Source organism: Centruroides vittatus, unplaced genomic scaffold (assembly GCF_030686945.1).
Source record: "Centruroides vittatus isolate TY-2023 unplaced genomic scaffold, ASM3068694v2 contig_726, whole genome shotgun sequence".
Lineage (NCBI taxonomy): Eukaryota > Metazoa > Arthropoda > Arachnida > Scorpiones > Buthidae > Centruroides > Centruroides vittatus.
In genome coordinates, this window is record NW_027122463.1 from 723,030 (window position 1) to 738,192 (window position 15,163).

The following is a 15,163-nucleotide window of genomic DNA, read 5'->3' on the forward strand; positions in this document are numbered from 1 at the left end:
TCGGATAATTTATGTAAACTTACTCTTATATATGTTTTTTTAATTTGCATAATTTATTAACGTTATTTACATAACAAAAATTGAATTAATTCTTTAAAAATGCAGGTCGAATTAAATCAAACTTAAGATATCATATTGTAAAATATTTGATTTATAAATTAATTTCACACAAGAATGAAAGGAATCAATCCGGAATTTATATTGTAAAGTAATTCAATATAATAGATATAATCCAATGTTTATTTATCTCGAACAACATAAAATCGATAGCTGCTAACCATTGCTTTCGTTTGCTCAGATAGATACGAAATAAATGACACGACACACTTCACATCAAACAAAAGGCCGCTTTCTTCAGTAATAATGCAGTAATAATACGAATTTTCTTTTATAAAATATTCAAAATGGTCCAAACATGTATGTATTGCTTGTTTCATCCCACAATATCAATATCTGCACTTTTTGGCGATGTATTTTACGAGAGATGCGAACATTATCGATTGAGCCATGTGCAAAGCAAGGTTTTACCTTTCTATGCAAAATACATAGAAGGTGTGTTCGCTACTCAATTAATATTAGCATTCGCTCAAGTATTTGCCACAGAAGATAATGTAATCGCTTGTAGTCCAATAGAAAATATAAGCGGCCAAACTAACGATGCATTTCAAAAAATGGTTTTCTGTTTACCTAACTTAGGCATTATTATTCTCATGCACGTAGGCAGATCAAAAAAAATACGTCCTGAAATGAAATTATCAGGATATGAAGGAGAAGAAGAAAAATTAATTAAATATCAATCATTGATGAATCCTTTCTTCTGTATTTCTTTTTTATGGATTTGTGGTTTCGGATTGTATGTTATTTCATTCCCAATGTCCGTTCAGGTAGAAAGAGATTCGAGCTATGCCAGGGCCCTCCTTTGTTCTGTTTCCCTTTATATCAGTATTATATATCAAATAGGCTTGTACATGTGGATCACATCAATGGCAATCCTTGTTGGCTTAACAATTATCAATAGATTTTCTGCTTTGTCAGCAGAACTGCAACAGATGAAAGTCAATTGCACATGGCAAAACATAAACGAATTAATCGCTAAACATCAAGAGCTATGCGATTACATAAATCAGATTAATGATAATTGGAGCGATCTTTTTTTATGTATGTATGGCGTTATAACTTACATGATTGCGTTTATAATCTACAATGCTATATTCTCTGAGTTAATACCATTATTCCGTGTAATGATGTGTTCATTTGCTGTATTTGCTGCATATATTGCAGTGTTATTTTCGTTTGCAATTTCCCGAATATCATCTTCGGTAAGTATTGGGCAATAATAAATTCGCAAATTATTTTTGTAATCTTTCTTATCATTTCAGGCATATGATTCTTTTCAAGAAATGAGAAGATTAGAGGTGGTTCCACAAGAATTATCAAGAAAAATTAAAGTTAGTGAATGAAATTATATATTTTTTAAAAATATTTTTATTCTTTGGAATATGGTGTATTTATATACGTTTTATTATTTTAAATATTATAAAATTCTTTTCTGCAGATACTGGATTTTATGAAGAAATTTCGAGAAAATGAAATTGGATTTGCTTGCGGTGATTATTTTAACTTGTCTAAAGAATCTCCTATACAAGTAAGTGATTTTCGTTTGTTAAATGCGCTAAATTTTTTTGCGTTTGATACAACTTACTTTTATATATATTACAACATATTTATTAAAATTTCTTGTTTTCGTCTTAGCCCATAAGAGGCATGGTGGATAAAAACCACAGAACACTGGTGATTGGTCGCGAGTTCGCGCCTCACCAATGAGTTGGACTGATGGAGTTTTCCAGGTTTTATTCAATTATCTACACCTAAACAGTTGCCAGTTTTCCATACGAAATCCTTCATTTTGACAGATCGCACATGCCAAATCTTTTCAAATCCAAATCCAATCAATTCTTTCCATCCTATGGGCATAAGAAGACTTTTTTTCATGTTCATTGTGAATTTGGCCAAGGCCACAATAAAGCGACCGAGTAGTGAGAGATGTTATTGCATTTATCAATATTGGATTTTTTTTACTCTGAAAATTGAAATTTCAGAACATAAATTTCGAAATTTACGTTTCCAATGAACCAATAGTGTCGACTTATATAGGCTCGTGGCATTCCAATACATAATAATTTATTCCTTAATCCTTAATCCTGTCAAGTGCTGTTTTCCTCTTCTTGTTACTGTAGTTAAAAAAAAATACATAGGCCATGTAGAATGTTTATTATATAGTGCATTCAATCAAAAAGTAAAGTAGAGAAGCCCATTGTAGCTACCAAGTTTGGACTCTTATTTTCATCAATTTCAATTTTTCTTCAATTAATAACTAAACAATGACCAAGAGCAGTGGTGTTCAATCTATGGGCCGCGAAACCATTTGGGGTCGCGGAAAATTACCTTGGGGTAGCACTGTTAAAATGTTTGAATACCATTGACTTAGAGTACTAAACATAATTGTCTAAGTTGGTACGCCGAAATGGTCTGTGCTATCTTATTTCGCGTCAATTGTAATGTTGAAAAATCTTAATACTCGCTGCTATTTTGAATATTAAATGCCGAAATAGCAATAAAGCCCTTTTTTTAAAAAAGTGTCAATGACGAATTCATTAGTTCATATAATTTTTAATAATAATAAAAAATGTTCTTTTAAATTTTAGGTGTACCAGACCCTCTATACCGTATACAACATGCTCTTGCAACTTCGAGAAATTACGCAAGGAACAAAGAAATCTTGCAATGATTCAATAATGAATTTATTTCTTTCTGATAGAAATACAACAAAGATATAAATACACGGTATTTATGTATACGACAAAGTTTGTTAACATAGTTATAGTATTCTATAATTACATTAATAAGTATTAATGCAGAATTTTAATCATCTTTCCCTTTGCTAAATAAATTGTATGTATACAATTTTGTTGTCAAAGAGAAAGATGATTAAAATTCTGACCTTACGGATATCTCGGAGCTACTACTATTACAGTAAAAGCTCGGTATTCGTGGCGATTACATTCTTTGCAGCAGGCGCGGACATAAAAATATAGTTCGGTTCAAATACAAAGGCTTCTGTCATTGGCTTATTTACGTATGCATTTAGCTGTTAATCATGTAGGCTACACTCATCCCATACCTCATTTCCATATTCACATACTTAAAGAAGAAATCCCAAGATCTCGTTGGTTTACAACTCGTTTCTTTAGTAATTTGAACATAAATTCAAACAAAATGATTCAAATAGACATTACTTTTTTCCGGAACAGTATACTGTATTATAAAACAATACTCCAATGATGTTTAAATATTACATAACGCTATCTATATATAGAAATGAGGATGTTTGTTTGTTCGCTATAAAAGCCTAGGCCGTTCGACTAATTGCTAAGAAACGCGGCAGTTACGTTCAAATGCACCTAATTTAGATCATGTCGTACATCCCACCCAAAATTATCGATTGGATTTCTATATATCGATTAGTTTTTGTTCACATACGATTGCTTGCTTTATACGTAGCGCCATCTATTAGCAAAATTTAACAAAATAATTAACTAAATATAATTCTTACAAAAAAATATAATTTTAAAATATATATATTATAGTTATTGAATTACTGCGACAAAGATATAACGCGAAATAGATGCGTTATTACGCTTTTGCTGCGACAGGTAGCACATAGCACTTGCATAAATGGAGTGCAGTAATGTTTGTTTCCGTACATCATAATTTTCACGTCAGCATTAGAATTGTGCCGGTTATCTATCTAACTTTGTTCGGAAGTGAATTTTTGAATTGAAATAACGTGACTTGCGCTACAAATTCGAAGTTCGTATCTGGTCCTCCTCTTACGATTTCCATGTCTGGCCTCGACTTTCATCTAATACCGTTCACGTTCGAGATTAAAAAAAAATAGACAGACAGCAGACGACAGTCGGAATTTATAGGTCTACAATTTTTTTTAAATCGCAGCCCAATGACTTTTCTATAGACGCAATATTTACGAGAACATACTTCCCACGTAGTTTATACAATCTGTTGCCAAAATTTAAACACGTCATTATCACATACAAGCAATTATTTTAGCATTTTCACATTTTTATTTATTTAAACATGTCATACGAAGTCTTTCGGACGTTAGGGTTAGCAACTTCGATCACCTGCGTGGCCATCGCAACCCATCCAACACTGATCATTTTTCAAATATTAGACCAGTACTAATTAGTAGTCGTTGAGCATCCTCTCTTCCGGGAGAAGGACAACGACTACTTTTGCTCGAATTACTTCAACCCCTTGTCCGAAGAGTCTCTTCTTTCTATCGGACCAGCAGTATGGTGGCATTCGAATAGAAAAATTGTATAATACAAGGTTATCGGCGAGCATTAAATATGTTTTAAGTGGTTTTCGAGAGTCCCGATTTTAAATATTTGGTCCGTTTTTCGCCAAATTTGATTGGTTAGCAGATTATTTTCTGACAGTTTCTGAGAGTAAACATTAGAAAATATTATGATATCTGAAAAATTTAAAATATATTTTCAATTCCCGTCTACTTGACCATTCAATTTGTGCCATTTCGTACCATCCGAGTATCGGGATAGATATCGAAATGGTAGACTAAAATAATCAAACTCTTTATATGGTCTTTGTTTAAATGTTTGTTACATTGTAATATTTGATTTATATAACTAAAAAGATTATTTTACGCAAGAGTTTATCACACCAAATGACCAATCTAACACATTTCAAAAATTCTTTATTCCTCTACTGTACACAATTTAAAGCATTTTTAAAATGTCTTGAATTGGTCACTAGGTGTGATAAGCCCTTACGTAAGATAACCTTTATAGTTATATAAATCAAATATTATTATGTAATATAATAGATGAGTTAGAAGAACGACATAATCTGATCATCTTAATCTTTACCGTTGTTATTCTTTGTCCGAGCAACCCGGGCTCATCTGCTGGTTTTTATAATAATTAATAACAATGAAGAATAATTAGTAGAAATGAAGGTAATGAAATTCTATTTTAAAAGACGACAAGCATGTCTCTTCTATGTTTTTTTATCTTTCTGCCCTGTAGGCACTAAGAGCGCATCTTTAATCATACCCATTGTGGGTTTGGTCAACTCACAATGGAGGCGAGCGACGACCGTAAAGTAAATGTCACATAAGACACGGCAATCCCACTCCTTTGTTGCACCGTTATTAATTATAATGAAAATCCAATATGGCGGTATAATCAGAATCTTCTGAATGTACGCAATACAATAAAATGTATATTATTCGAATTTAACGAAATAATTTTTGTGAAATGTGCTACAATGAAGCGTAGATAAAGTAAGATTTATTTCCCAGTTTCGAATAATTGACCCACTTATCGTATTACACGTATTGTCTGAATTAGTATGTTTATATTGTTTTCAGCATGCAAGTTCCAGAATTCACGCATTTTGTTTAATGCATTATTTAATGGCAATACCTATTTCATTTCCAGAAAAATGGCCAGTTTATTTCAAACTACAGTAAATACAGTATTTTACTTAAGTTATCGTTAGTTTCTGTACCTATCCAATGCTGGACTTCAAGAGTACTGAATTACTGAAATTTATCAGTAATAAAATTTTTATCTTTTAACATTAAACATTTTAAGTGGTGTCTATGTTGGGAATGATTTTACATTATCTACCCCATGGTGAAATTGAATTATATAACTTGCCCACTGTTTTCCTTCCATTTTCACATAACACTTCAAAAATTTTCAAAAATCAAATTCATTTTCCAAAATAAAATTGAGATTGAGACATTACATTTAATAATTAAAAATAAAACTAATTTCTGATTATTAAATTTAATAAAAGACGACAGCCTAATCGCCTACTTTTAATCAAATTATTTAATATTTTAATAATTAATTAGCCATATTTTACTTCATTCATTGTCCATTTTTAAAACTTAGTTAATGTATAATCTATAAATATGCTTTGTTTTCTCAATTATGTAAACGATTATATTATTTACTATTGTTTCATAAACATTTCCACGATTAGGTATAAAAAAATCTATGCAATTTAGGTATCAACTTTTCCTTATTTGATTTTATTTTATGTTAATTAAAGATTAAACAGGGGAAAATTATCGCTTATTCTTCATTTGTATTATTGTTAAAATATGTCAAACTAATTGTACTCAGAAAAATATTTCCTGTAAAATAACTTACATTTTCTCGCAAAAGATTACATTTCTCATGTACTGTACAAACCTTTCTTACTGCATAATGTGAAAAATCATCGGAAATCATGACAGAATGTCAACTCTACTTGTTTTCAGAAGCGTTTTTTATACTGTACGAGGAAAGTTCAATAGTTGGAATGGCAAGGAAGCAGTTGGAGCAAACTTGGATATATTTTCGATGTAATTTACATGCAATTAAACAATAAATAAGTGTAATAGGAGTAATATATATTACGTAAGCTTTAAAATGATGTATAAAATAAATGCAAATGTAATTTCATAAGGCCAAACATACATCGGATTATATCACGTTTGTTTATGTATATATATAATTTCATAGTCCTTAGCGAATTGGAAAAAGATTTTGCCTTAGCATTTTCTGTATGTAATAAATACATTGTGAATTAACTTGTACAATAAATTTTACATTACAAAATCAATTTGAAGATATTTCTTTATATTGAAAAATCATTAAGAATTCAGTTTTCTGAATTCTTAATGATTCCATACATTCTGACAAGTATAAAACAGAAACTTTGTTAAATGTTTGCCAAAAATTAATACTGTACTCGTGAATTTTACATTAACCTATTAAGAGAATGGATTAAATTAAGAATTAATTAATGCATTGTATTTTATATTAAATAGTAAATTTTAATTTAAAAAAAAATACATACATTTTATAAATCAAATGAAATAAACAAACTTTGAAGGTTTACGGAAATACCTGCTACATTCAAAAGTAGTGTTTGAAATATTTCTAATAGTAAACGTGTTCAACTTATACTTTCCTTTATGAGTATCTAAACGGTAAAGCGATTTTAACAATGCAAATATAAACGTAATTCATAAAGTAGAATATATAAAGACATAAATTTTCTGTAAATTACAAGATTCTACTATCTAATGCCGTGAATAAAACAATGGAAATTTTGTTAACGATCCAATTGGGAAAGATTTTGTAAATGATACTTTGCAGCTCGTGCCACCAATGACCGGTGGTAAGCATCGATGTGGCTATCGTTTTTACAGCTGACGAAGCATATTCGTTGGCATCGGGCAATAATGTGCTTCTCTTACGTAAAAATTTGCTATAATGAACTAATTTGGTGGCGATGAAAGATAAAATGAGGCATTGAATAATGACATCATCGTCGCGACATTCATAATTGAGAGCCAAAGAAAGATTAGTAACAAACGATTTAGAAGCGGAATAGACAGACATCAAAGGCAGAGGACTTAAACAAGATAATGAAGATACGTTCACGACTATACCTTTTTTCTTTGAACCTATCGCGGATAGACAGATGCGCGACATCATTAGTACCGATGTCATGTTGATATTGATCAAACTCACCAAGTCCCTCTCGTCCAATTGTGCGAATTTACAAGGTAAATCAAATTGCTGACCTACGTTGTTGATCAAAATTCCCACATCCAATTGTCTCAGTCGTTCAGCTATCGAAGAATAAATCTTTTCAGAACTGAAATCCACTCGAATTGGCGAGACTTTTACGTTTTCTAAACGAATTTCTTCTGCTGTATCTTTCAATTTTTTCGTGTTTCTAGCCGTCAAAACGATGTTAAAACCTCTCTTGGCTAATTGATGAGCTAATGCTTTTCCGATTCCGTCCGTGGCACCGGTTACAACAGCATATTTTCCGTATTTTCTAAGGTCTACCGGAAAAGTTCGGCGAAGAACAAAGATATCGATTATTTCTATTGTCTTTATGAATAAAAGAAAGAATGTTAAGAAAATAAATAATATCCCCACAATCATAAAATTCTCTTGATACTTGCAAAGAAGATAAAGAATTAACTTTAACATGATTCTAGATCAATTGGGAAACCTCTCTGAAGTTAACAAAGGAGTTTTATTACATTCAACGTCTATAAGTATATATTCGTGGCGGAAAGAAGTCGAATGTATTTAACAAATTACTTAAATAACGAACGTGCCAATTGGAAGTTCAAAGGCAAGGCCATAGAAATTTAAAAATATTAACCAGTAAAAATCTGAGTTACTACTCGCTCTGTCAAATAAGAAGCTTACGAGTATTTTATTTATAATTATGTTTTATTGCTAATTTATCAATAATCTATTTTTATAAACCGAGAAAATATCTGTGATTGCAAATTTTCGAATTTATCCATCTATATTACGATATTAAAAATTAGGCCTATATATAGTACAATTATAATATATGTAATTTATGCAAGATAATATACGAAATTAAAGCATATCAGAATCAAAATATCTGAATTCTTTCCTTCGTTTTCCAATTTAATATAAATATATTTAAAGAATAGCAGATTCTGACAAATAAATCAAAGTGATCTATTTTAAGAAAAAATTTTAAAACGAACTTGTACCTGTAAGTTATTTCCAACATTTTATAGTCGAATTAAAACAATAACTGTTCGAGTAATGTATATAAATGTTGTCTTTTCCGCCTGGCATTTTATTTGTTTCCCATCACCTTTTATATTTTTACATTAAAAAGTAAATTTTTGTCAGTTTCTAGGCTTTTGTCGCAGCAAAAGTCAAGTCTCTGCAATGTAATGTCTCTCCAGAGATGGACTAAATCAGGAATTTTCCTGGTGAACCGTTTGCTCTCTGGCCGTTCCTTATCTTAATATAAGTTTTACGTTAAATTGTACTTTAAAAAATTCCTTAATGGACAAAATACAAGAGCTGTCTATTAATCAAATTGAATTTTTTAAAACTCTTACCTGTATTCTAATTATGTAAAGGTAAGGAATTCAAATGCAGTTTTTATCTCTTTCTTCTTTCATTTTTTATTATTTATTATGTTCGTAAAACAAATTTATTAAAAATAAATTATTAATGATTTTTAATATTTTTTCCTTAATTTTTTCTATTTACTTACGAGTACAGGAGTGTCAAAGTGAAATTCACAAGGTCAAAATTTTAGAATGAATTAAAATGGTTAATGTTACCCTAGGATCCAAAATGGCGGCAGGGGGAAATTTTTCCCTACGTTGGAGACTGCGACGGGGAAAAAAATTTTCCCTCGATTCAAGATGGCTGCGTTTCCGGCCGCCATCTTGAATTTCTCTGCACACTCCGCGGATATTAACCGAAATAAACAATAAAAAAAAAGAATTTTTTTACTCACTTTTCGATGGTGGTTGCCTGCTTCTTCCTATCTTTTTTTCCTTTCCGAACGTATTTTTAAAATTACGCCCTTTCTCGTACTTTCTTTTACATATTACGGTCTCGTCGATTTCCACCGTTTTATTCGGCACTCCTTTTTTAAACGATGTCAAATTACTCAAAGCTATAAGCAATACCAACCGTATGTGATTGGACCAATCGACTCCCGTTTTTCTGGATTTGCCCGCCGCAATCGCCGAGGTCGTCGCGGTACATTCCAGACATAGTTAGTGCCATATAAACGACAGAATGCAACTCCAAGAAATGTGGCCAAATTTACTTTTAAATGTTCCATCAAAGGCAGAGGTCTTCGTTCCGCACTTAGTACATCGCAAGAAACAGCTTTCTCTATTACTCCGATAGTATAATTTGCGTAAAGAATCGCAATGAATGCAAACGGACTCGGTCGGCTGTATGCCTAATTTTACAGCAAATTTCAAGGCGTTATCGATACTGGGAGGCAAACCTGGTTCCAAAAAGTCGTCTTCAATTAACATGGAGAAATCACGGGTGGTGCATTTCGACCAAAATTCGTCGTTGCAACTCAAATCTGCAAAACTACTCATTATCGAACAATTGCAAATAAACTATACGTTTACCGATAATAAATTGTGCGAGAATGAAATATCGTAACGAAATAAAACAGCAATTATTCCAATACGCAATTCGTCGCAACACTACAGCAAACGATTCCAACTGGAAACTAGTCGATTTGCATAAAATTGCCCGGAAAGGAACAGAATCACGTCGTAGATCATGCATTTGCATATTCGTTCGTAACACCTCTACGTATTTCCCGCCGATTTTACTCTCGCACGACGCTACGAAAAAGCTCCCTCTACCGTCGCAAATACACACTACCGTCCGTTTCGAGGTTACAGGAAACTCGGCCACGTCGAACGCAGGGTCGAAACCGAACGGGGAAAAATTCTCAACGGCGTCGACGTCACGACTCTAGGGAAAATTTTTTTCCCCGTAGTAGTCTCCGAAGTAGGGAAAAAATCCCACCGCCGCCATTTTGGATCCTAAGGTAACATTAACCATTAAAATTTAAACACGGAAAGTCAAATTCCATATAATGTTAAATAAAAGTTAATATAACATTGGATTTATAACCTACTGAAAAAGTATGGTAAATCAATTGCATCCGAAATCTTAGGGATACGTAGAAATAAAACACAGCTGAGTAAAAAGCTAACGAAATAGAATAAGATGGCAGAGTAGGGACAAAAGCGACACGACCTTGTTAATTGGTCCCACCTAGTGTTGTATTTGTAAGTCGGAGAAACAAAGGGAGTATCATCTTTGTTTATGGGACTTGTGTGTGGGCGGGCAATGTGTTTGCCACAGGTAAGCTTACTAGAAAAAAATGTAAACAAGTGACGGACGTTACGGTGAGTTGTTTCGCCAGGAGAAGAGCCGACGTTTTGAAAAGCTTCCGAGGAAACGAAGAATCCTGATTGGTCGGAAGTTGTCGTCCCATAAACTCTTTAAATAGTAAGATGGGCGAGAGGAAAGGTGAGAAGGGCAAGAGACTGATAAGACGGTAGCTCTGGCACTTGGGCAGCCCACTGAGCCTAGAGAGAGTGTTATCCTCTGATAACGTTCTCAGGGACGGGTAAGTGCTGAGACTGGACGGGCCGTATAGTTGAACCAACCAAGTAGACTGAGTTATCCCCAGAGTATAATAGTTCCCGAAGGTTAAGCTGACACGTGAGACACCACCTGTTGTTATCTGGTAAATATTGTGTTTTCAAGCTTGTATATTCTACCTATTGTAAATAAACTGTAAATAGTGTATAATTTGAGTGTGGAGGTGTACTTTTCTACGAACCAACGTAAGCACATTCTCGAATCGTAGGAACCCACTCGAGACGGATTATCGTAAAGATTTTCACTGACGCGGTAATCTACAAGAGTTTCATTGGAGATCTTCAAAGACATAGTGCATTTCTTATCAAATGACATACAGAAATTCGAAGTTTTTAAGAGTAAAGAAGAAAAAGAGAATGATTTTTTTACCAATTTTTTTTCTTAAAATGTTTTGTTCGCATTCTTGGTTTTATTATCCCGACTGAGATCTGTCAGTTTGCTTACACACTTAACTGTTGACCACTTGCGCACTTTAGATTTCCATTCTTTCCTTATTATTTCAGCACTTTTAAAAAATGAAATAAAGCAAATATTTCTCTATTTGTCGAGTCTTTTGTGTGTTGAATGAATATACTAAAAATTGCATAATAAGAAAAGATACAGAAATTCGAAGGAAGAGAAAAAAGAGAGAATACTTTTGTTACTAATTCATATACTTTTATATCATATTTAATCCGAATTCAACCCACAATTTCCATAAGAATTTAATTATAATAATTTTTAAAAGATATTTAATTATTTAATTTATAATTGAATTTTTATATAATAGTTAATTTACGTTCAACATTAATGCTTTAACTATAAATTGGTTTTTTTTTTGTTTGAATGTCTTTAATTACTTAAGTTTCGTAAATAAATTTAATTACTTAGATTCGATCCGTCTTGAGATCTGACATGTGACCTTCCTCTACCTCCCCAATCCTTCGACCTTTAACCATCAAAATTTAATAGCATCAATTCCCTAATATCCAAACCTTTCTGCAAAATTTATAAATTTTCGATAAAATATACAGGAGTTATTAAGCTTTAGAGTGAACAAAATCGTCACCCCTAACCCACACACACTAACATCCATACATACAGAAAAACCCACGAATTTTTTTTGCATTTCTCGAATTTCAAAATCCCGAGTACAAAAATGTAAAAATCTTGAAGCGGTCATCTTTTGAGCGATTACCATACTTTCCTTCTGTTATATATAACAGCCGGCAAATTAAAAATAATAATGATAAATAATATGAAGGCAATATTGTATTAATTTATGATTAGTCATTTTCCGAACGTTAATCGGAAAATGACTTAATTAATTACATTTTAAAAAATGTCTATCTAAACATGTAAAAAATTAAATAATTAAATTCTTAAATATTTTCTGCATGGTTACAGATTTTTGAAAATTTTATTCTTTATGTAATATACAATTATTCGTTATTTAATATAGCATGACTGAATAATAACCAATATTTGTATGAATGGTAGTTAATTTCATATTTAAATTCAATACATATTTATTATAAGTTGCATTTTATTTCGTATACGATTCATAGTTAATTTTAAATCATTTTTTTATATTAAATTCAGACATCGATAATTAGCCAACGATGTCGAAGCACAGCTTCGCCATTTCCTAGTCCTTTTCCGAAACATAATAAAGGGCCTATGACAGAACATCAAAAAGATCTTCCACGACAACCCGTTCTTCCATTGAAACTCTCTCTAAACAAATATCTTAGAAGTGTAAAACCTCTTTTAACCCAGGATGAATTTCATAAAACTGAAAAGGTAAATTTAAAATAAATAAAAAATTACAATTTAATGTTTATAGTGTATTTTTTTAATTTCTGCAGTTTAATTAAAGTTAAATATACATTACGTTTTACAATCAATTATGACTTGAATCGCAGTTTTTTTTCGACAGTTTTTACAGTATTTTCATCATGTAATGTTGCGCTGTGTTTTATTTTTTAGTTGGTTAATGAATTTGCATTACCAGGAGGAGTCGGTGAGAAACTTCACTCTATTCTTATAGAACGATACAATCAATTAGACAATTGGGTAAGTTTAGCCGTTTTCATGTTTCATTTCTTTTAAGTTTAAATTATATTTTCCAAGTTAATCATTTTAGCTAACGTTTTCTAGATTGAAGGTTGGTGGTTAGAATTGGATTTTCTCAAGAATCGGTCACCGTTAACAACATATACTAACCTCGGCATGGCTATTTCTTGTGAAAATTTCAATTCTATCGATGATCAAATCAGGTTGATATCACTTTTCTTTCCTTACTATTTCTGATAATATACGCTTTGCTTTGTTCTTTGGGTGGTTGTTGATGACCGACTTTCATCTAAAGAACTCCTTATCCAATGGATCTTACCATTTCTATAAAAGTGTCACAATCCAAGACCAGGAGTTCCAAGATTTTTTGCGTTCGCTAAGACGCACAAGACCGGAAATGAATTAAGACCAGTGGTAGAGAAGTGTAGAGAACCCACCTTTATCTTAGAACAAAGATTACATGAATATTTATCCTCGCAACTTGAAGATGATAAGTTGGTGACAAAAGATCCTCTTACTGTAGTAAAGGAAGTACAGAATATATCTTTAATGGAAGATGAGGTTGCGACCGTTTTAGATTATGAAAGCATGTATCCTTAAGTAATGATTGAATCTTGTGTAGAGGCAGTACCGAATTTCATGTAGAGCATGAATCCCCAGTTGATTCGGTACACCCAAGACCTAGAGGAGCTGGCTAACCTTGTATGCCAGGAATCCTGTTTTACTTTTTGTGGTCGAATATACAGACAAAAACGAGGGGTTCCGATGGGAATTCCCCTACCAGGAATTCTTTGCGAATTAGTGGTTAGAGAGCTAGAAAAAAAGGTTCTACGTAATTTTAAAGAAGATATCATATATTTTTGTAGATATGTGGATAACATATTTATCTTATGGAGAAATAATAGCAGGATACATGAATTTGTGAGTGGAATCAATGATAACAAAGATGGGCTTAAGTTAAAATTAGAGCAAAAAAGTTCCTTGTATGTGCACTTCTTGGACATTAATATCAAGTTCATTTATCCACCAGCGTGTATATCAAACCTACGCACACCCCACTATATAAACCCTTACAGTCCATGGATCCCTATCGATATAAAATGGCTGCCTTTAGAACTTTAATAAGGAGATCTTATTTATAATGTGATAAAATCAATGACAAAAATAAAGAAATTAATAGAATATTGAAAGTAGCCCACACCCTAGGTTACAAGAAAAGCACTATTGTTGGATTACTCCAAGCGTATGAAAGGAACAAAAAAAGAAAAGACTTAAAGAATGTTCCCTCTAGAGTCTAGACTTAAAGTTTACATATAATAGTGATTTGAACAGTCTTATAAAAGAAGTTGCTAATCGAAAACAAGCTAGAATGGTTTTAAAAAGAGCCTCAAACTTATATAAGATCTTGAGGAATGACAAAGATAAAATAAAAACAGAAGAAAAACCAGGGTGAATAAAGTTCCTTATGAGAACATCCAACTAGATATTAATATTCGTTTAGCCTAGATTTAATCGAATTGTTAGAGTTCTTAAAGCAACATGGAAATAAATAAATACCTTAAATTTTTAATTTTCGCTATGGTTTATATACACATTATATCTCATATGAAATTCACACCGCTATACTCTACACTTTAAAGCGCCCTCCAGCTGCTTAACTAAATTACAAAGGTAGACAAAATTGGGGTTTCTATACTTGAAGTTTATTGTTTTTCCGGTTGTAAGGGACATGATAAGATCGAAATTTCTATTCATCTTTATACGAGAATATTAGGTTTTTGCGTACATATTGACGTTAACATCAACGTACGAGTATATGCAGGGAAAATCACGCAATTTGGCCAAACTCTTAATATTAACTTACGTGGTAACGCAACAATAAAACTCTGTGTACTAACAAATTGTCAGAGTTTTATTGTTGCGAGCGGTCGTCGATTGTTAATGCGAACGATTGGATTTTTAGTTCGTGCGGTCAAAATTTTTTCGTTTCGAGTGTTTTT

The 15,163-nt window shown here is 32.1% G+C and overlaps 1 protein-coding gene and 1 long non-coding RNA gene across 2 annotated transcripts; one reads left to right on the plus strand and one right to left on the minus strand.

The window, feature by feature from the left end:
• Window positions 1–1,286: 1,286 nt before the first annotated feature.
• LOC136980796 (uncharacterized) lies at window positions 1,287–2,782 on the plus strand. Its single transcript, XR_010881604.1, has 3 exons — window positions 1,287–1,448; window positions 1,556–1,645; window positions 2,706–2,782. It is a non-coding gene; the product is annotated as an uncharacterized lncRNA (long non-coding RNA).
• Window positions 2,783–7,163: 4,381 nt separating this feature from the next.
• Window positions 7,164–10,021, minus strand: LOC136980846 (inactive hydroxysteroid dehydrogenase-like protein 1). The gene is made up of 2 exons (XM_067277048.1): window positions 9,884–10,021; window positions 7,164–8,003 (listed from the first exon to the last, which is right to left on the minus strand). Exons 1-2 carry the CDS (start codon window positions 10,019–10,021, stop codon window positions 7,164–7,166), a joined length of 978 nt encoding a protein of 325 aa, XP_067133149.1.
• Window positions 10,022–15,163: the final 5,142 nt, after the last annotated feature.

Bases quoted from the DNA above. Each gene is read 5' to 3' on its own strand.
- LOC136980846 (XM_067277048.1), bottom strand. From the start codon at position 10,021: ATGAGTAGTTTTGCAGATTTGAGTTGCAACGACGAATTTTGGTCGAAA. The intron at 8,004-9,883 runs GTAAAATTAGGC...TTATTCATAAAG, and splicing joins ATAACGCCTTGAAATTTGCT to ACAATAGAAATAATCGATAT.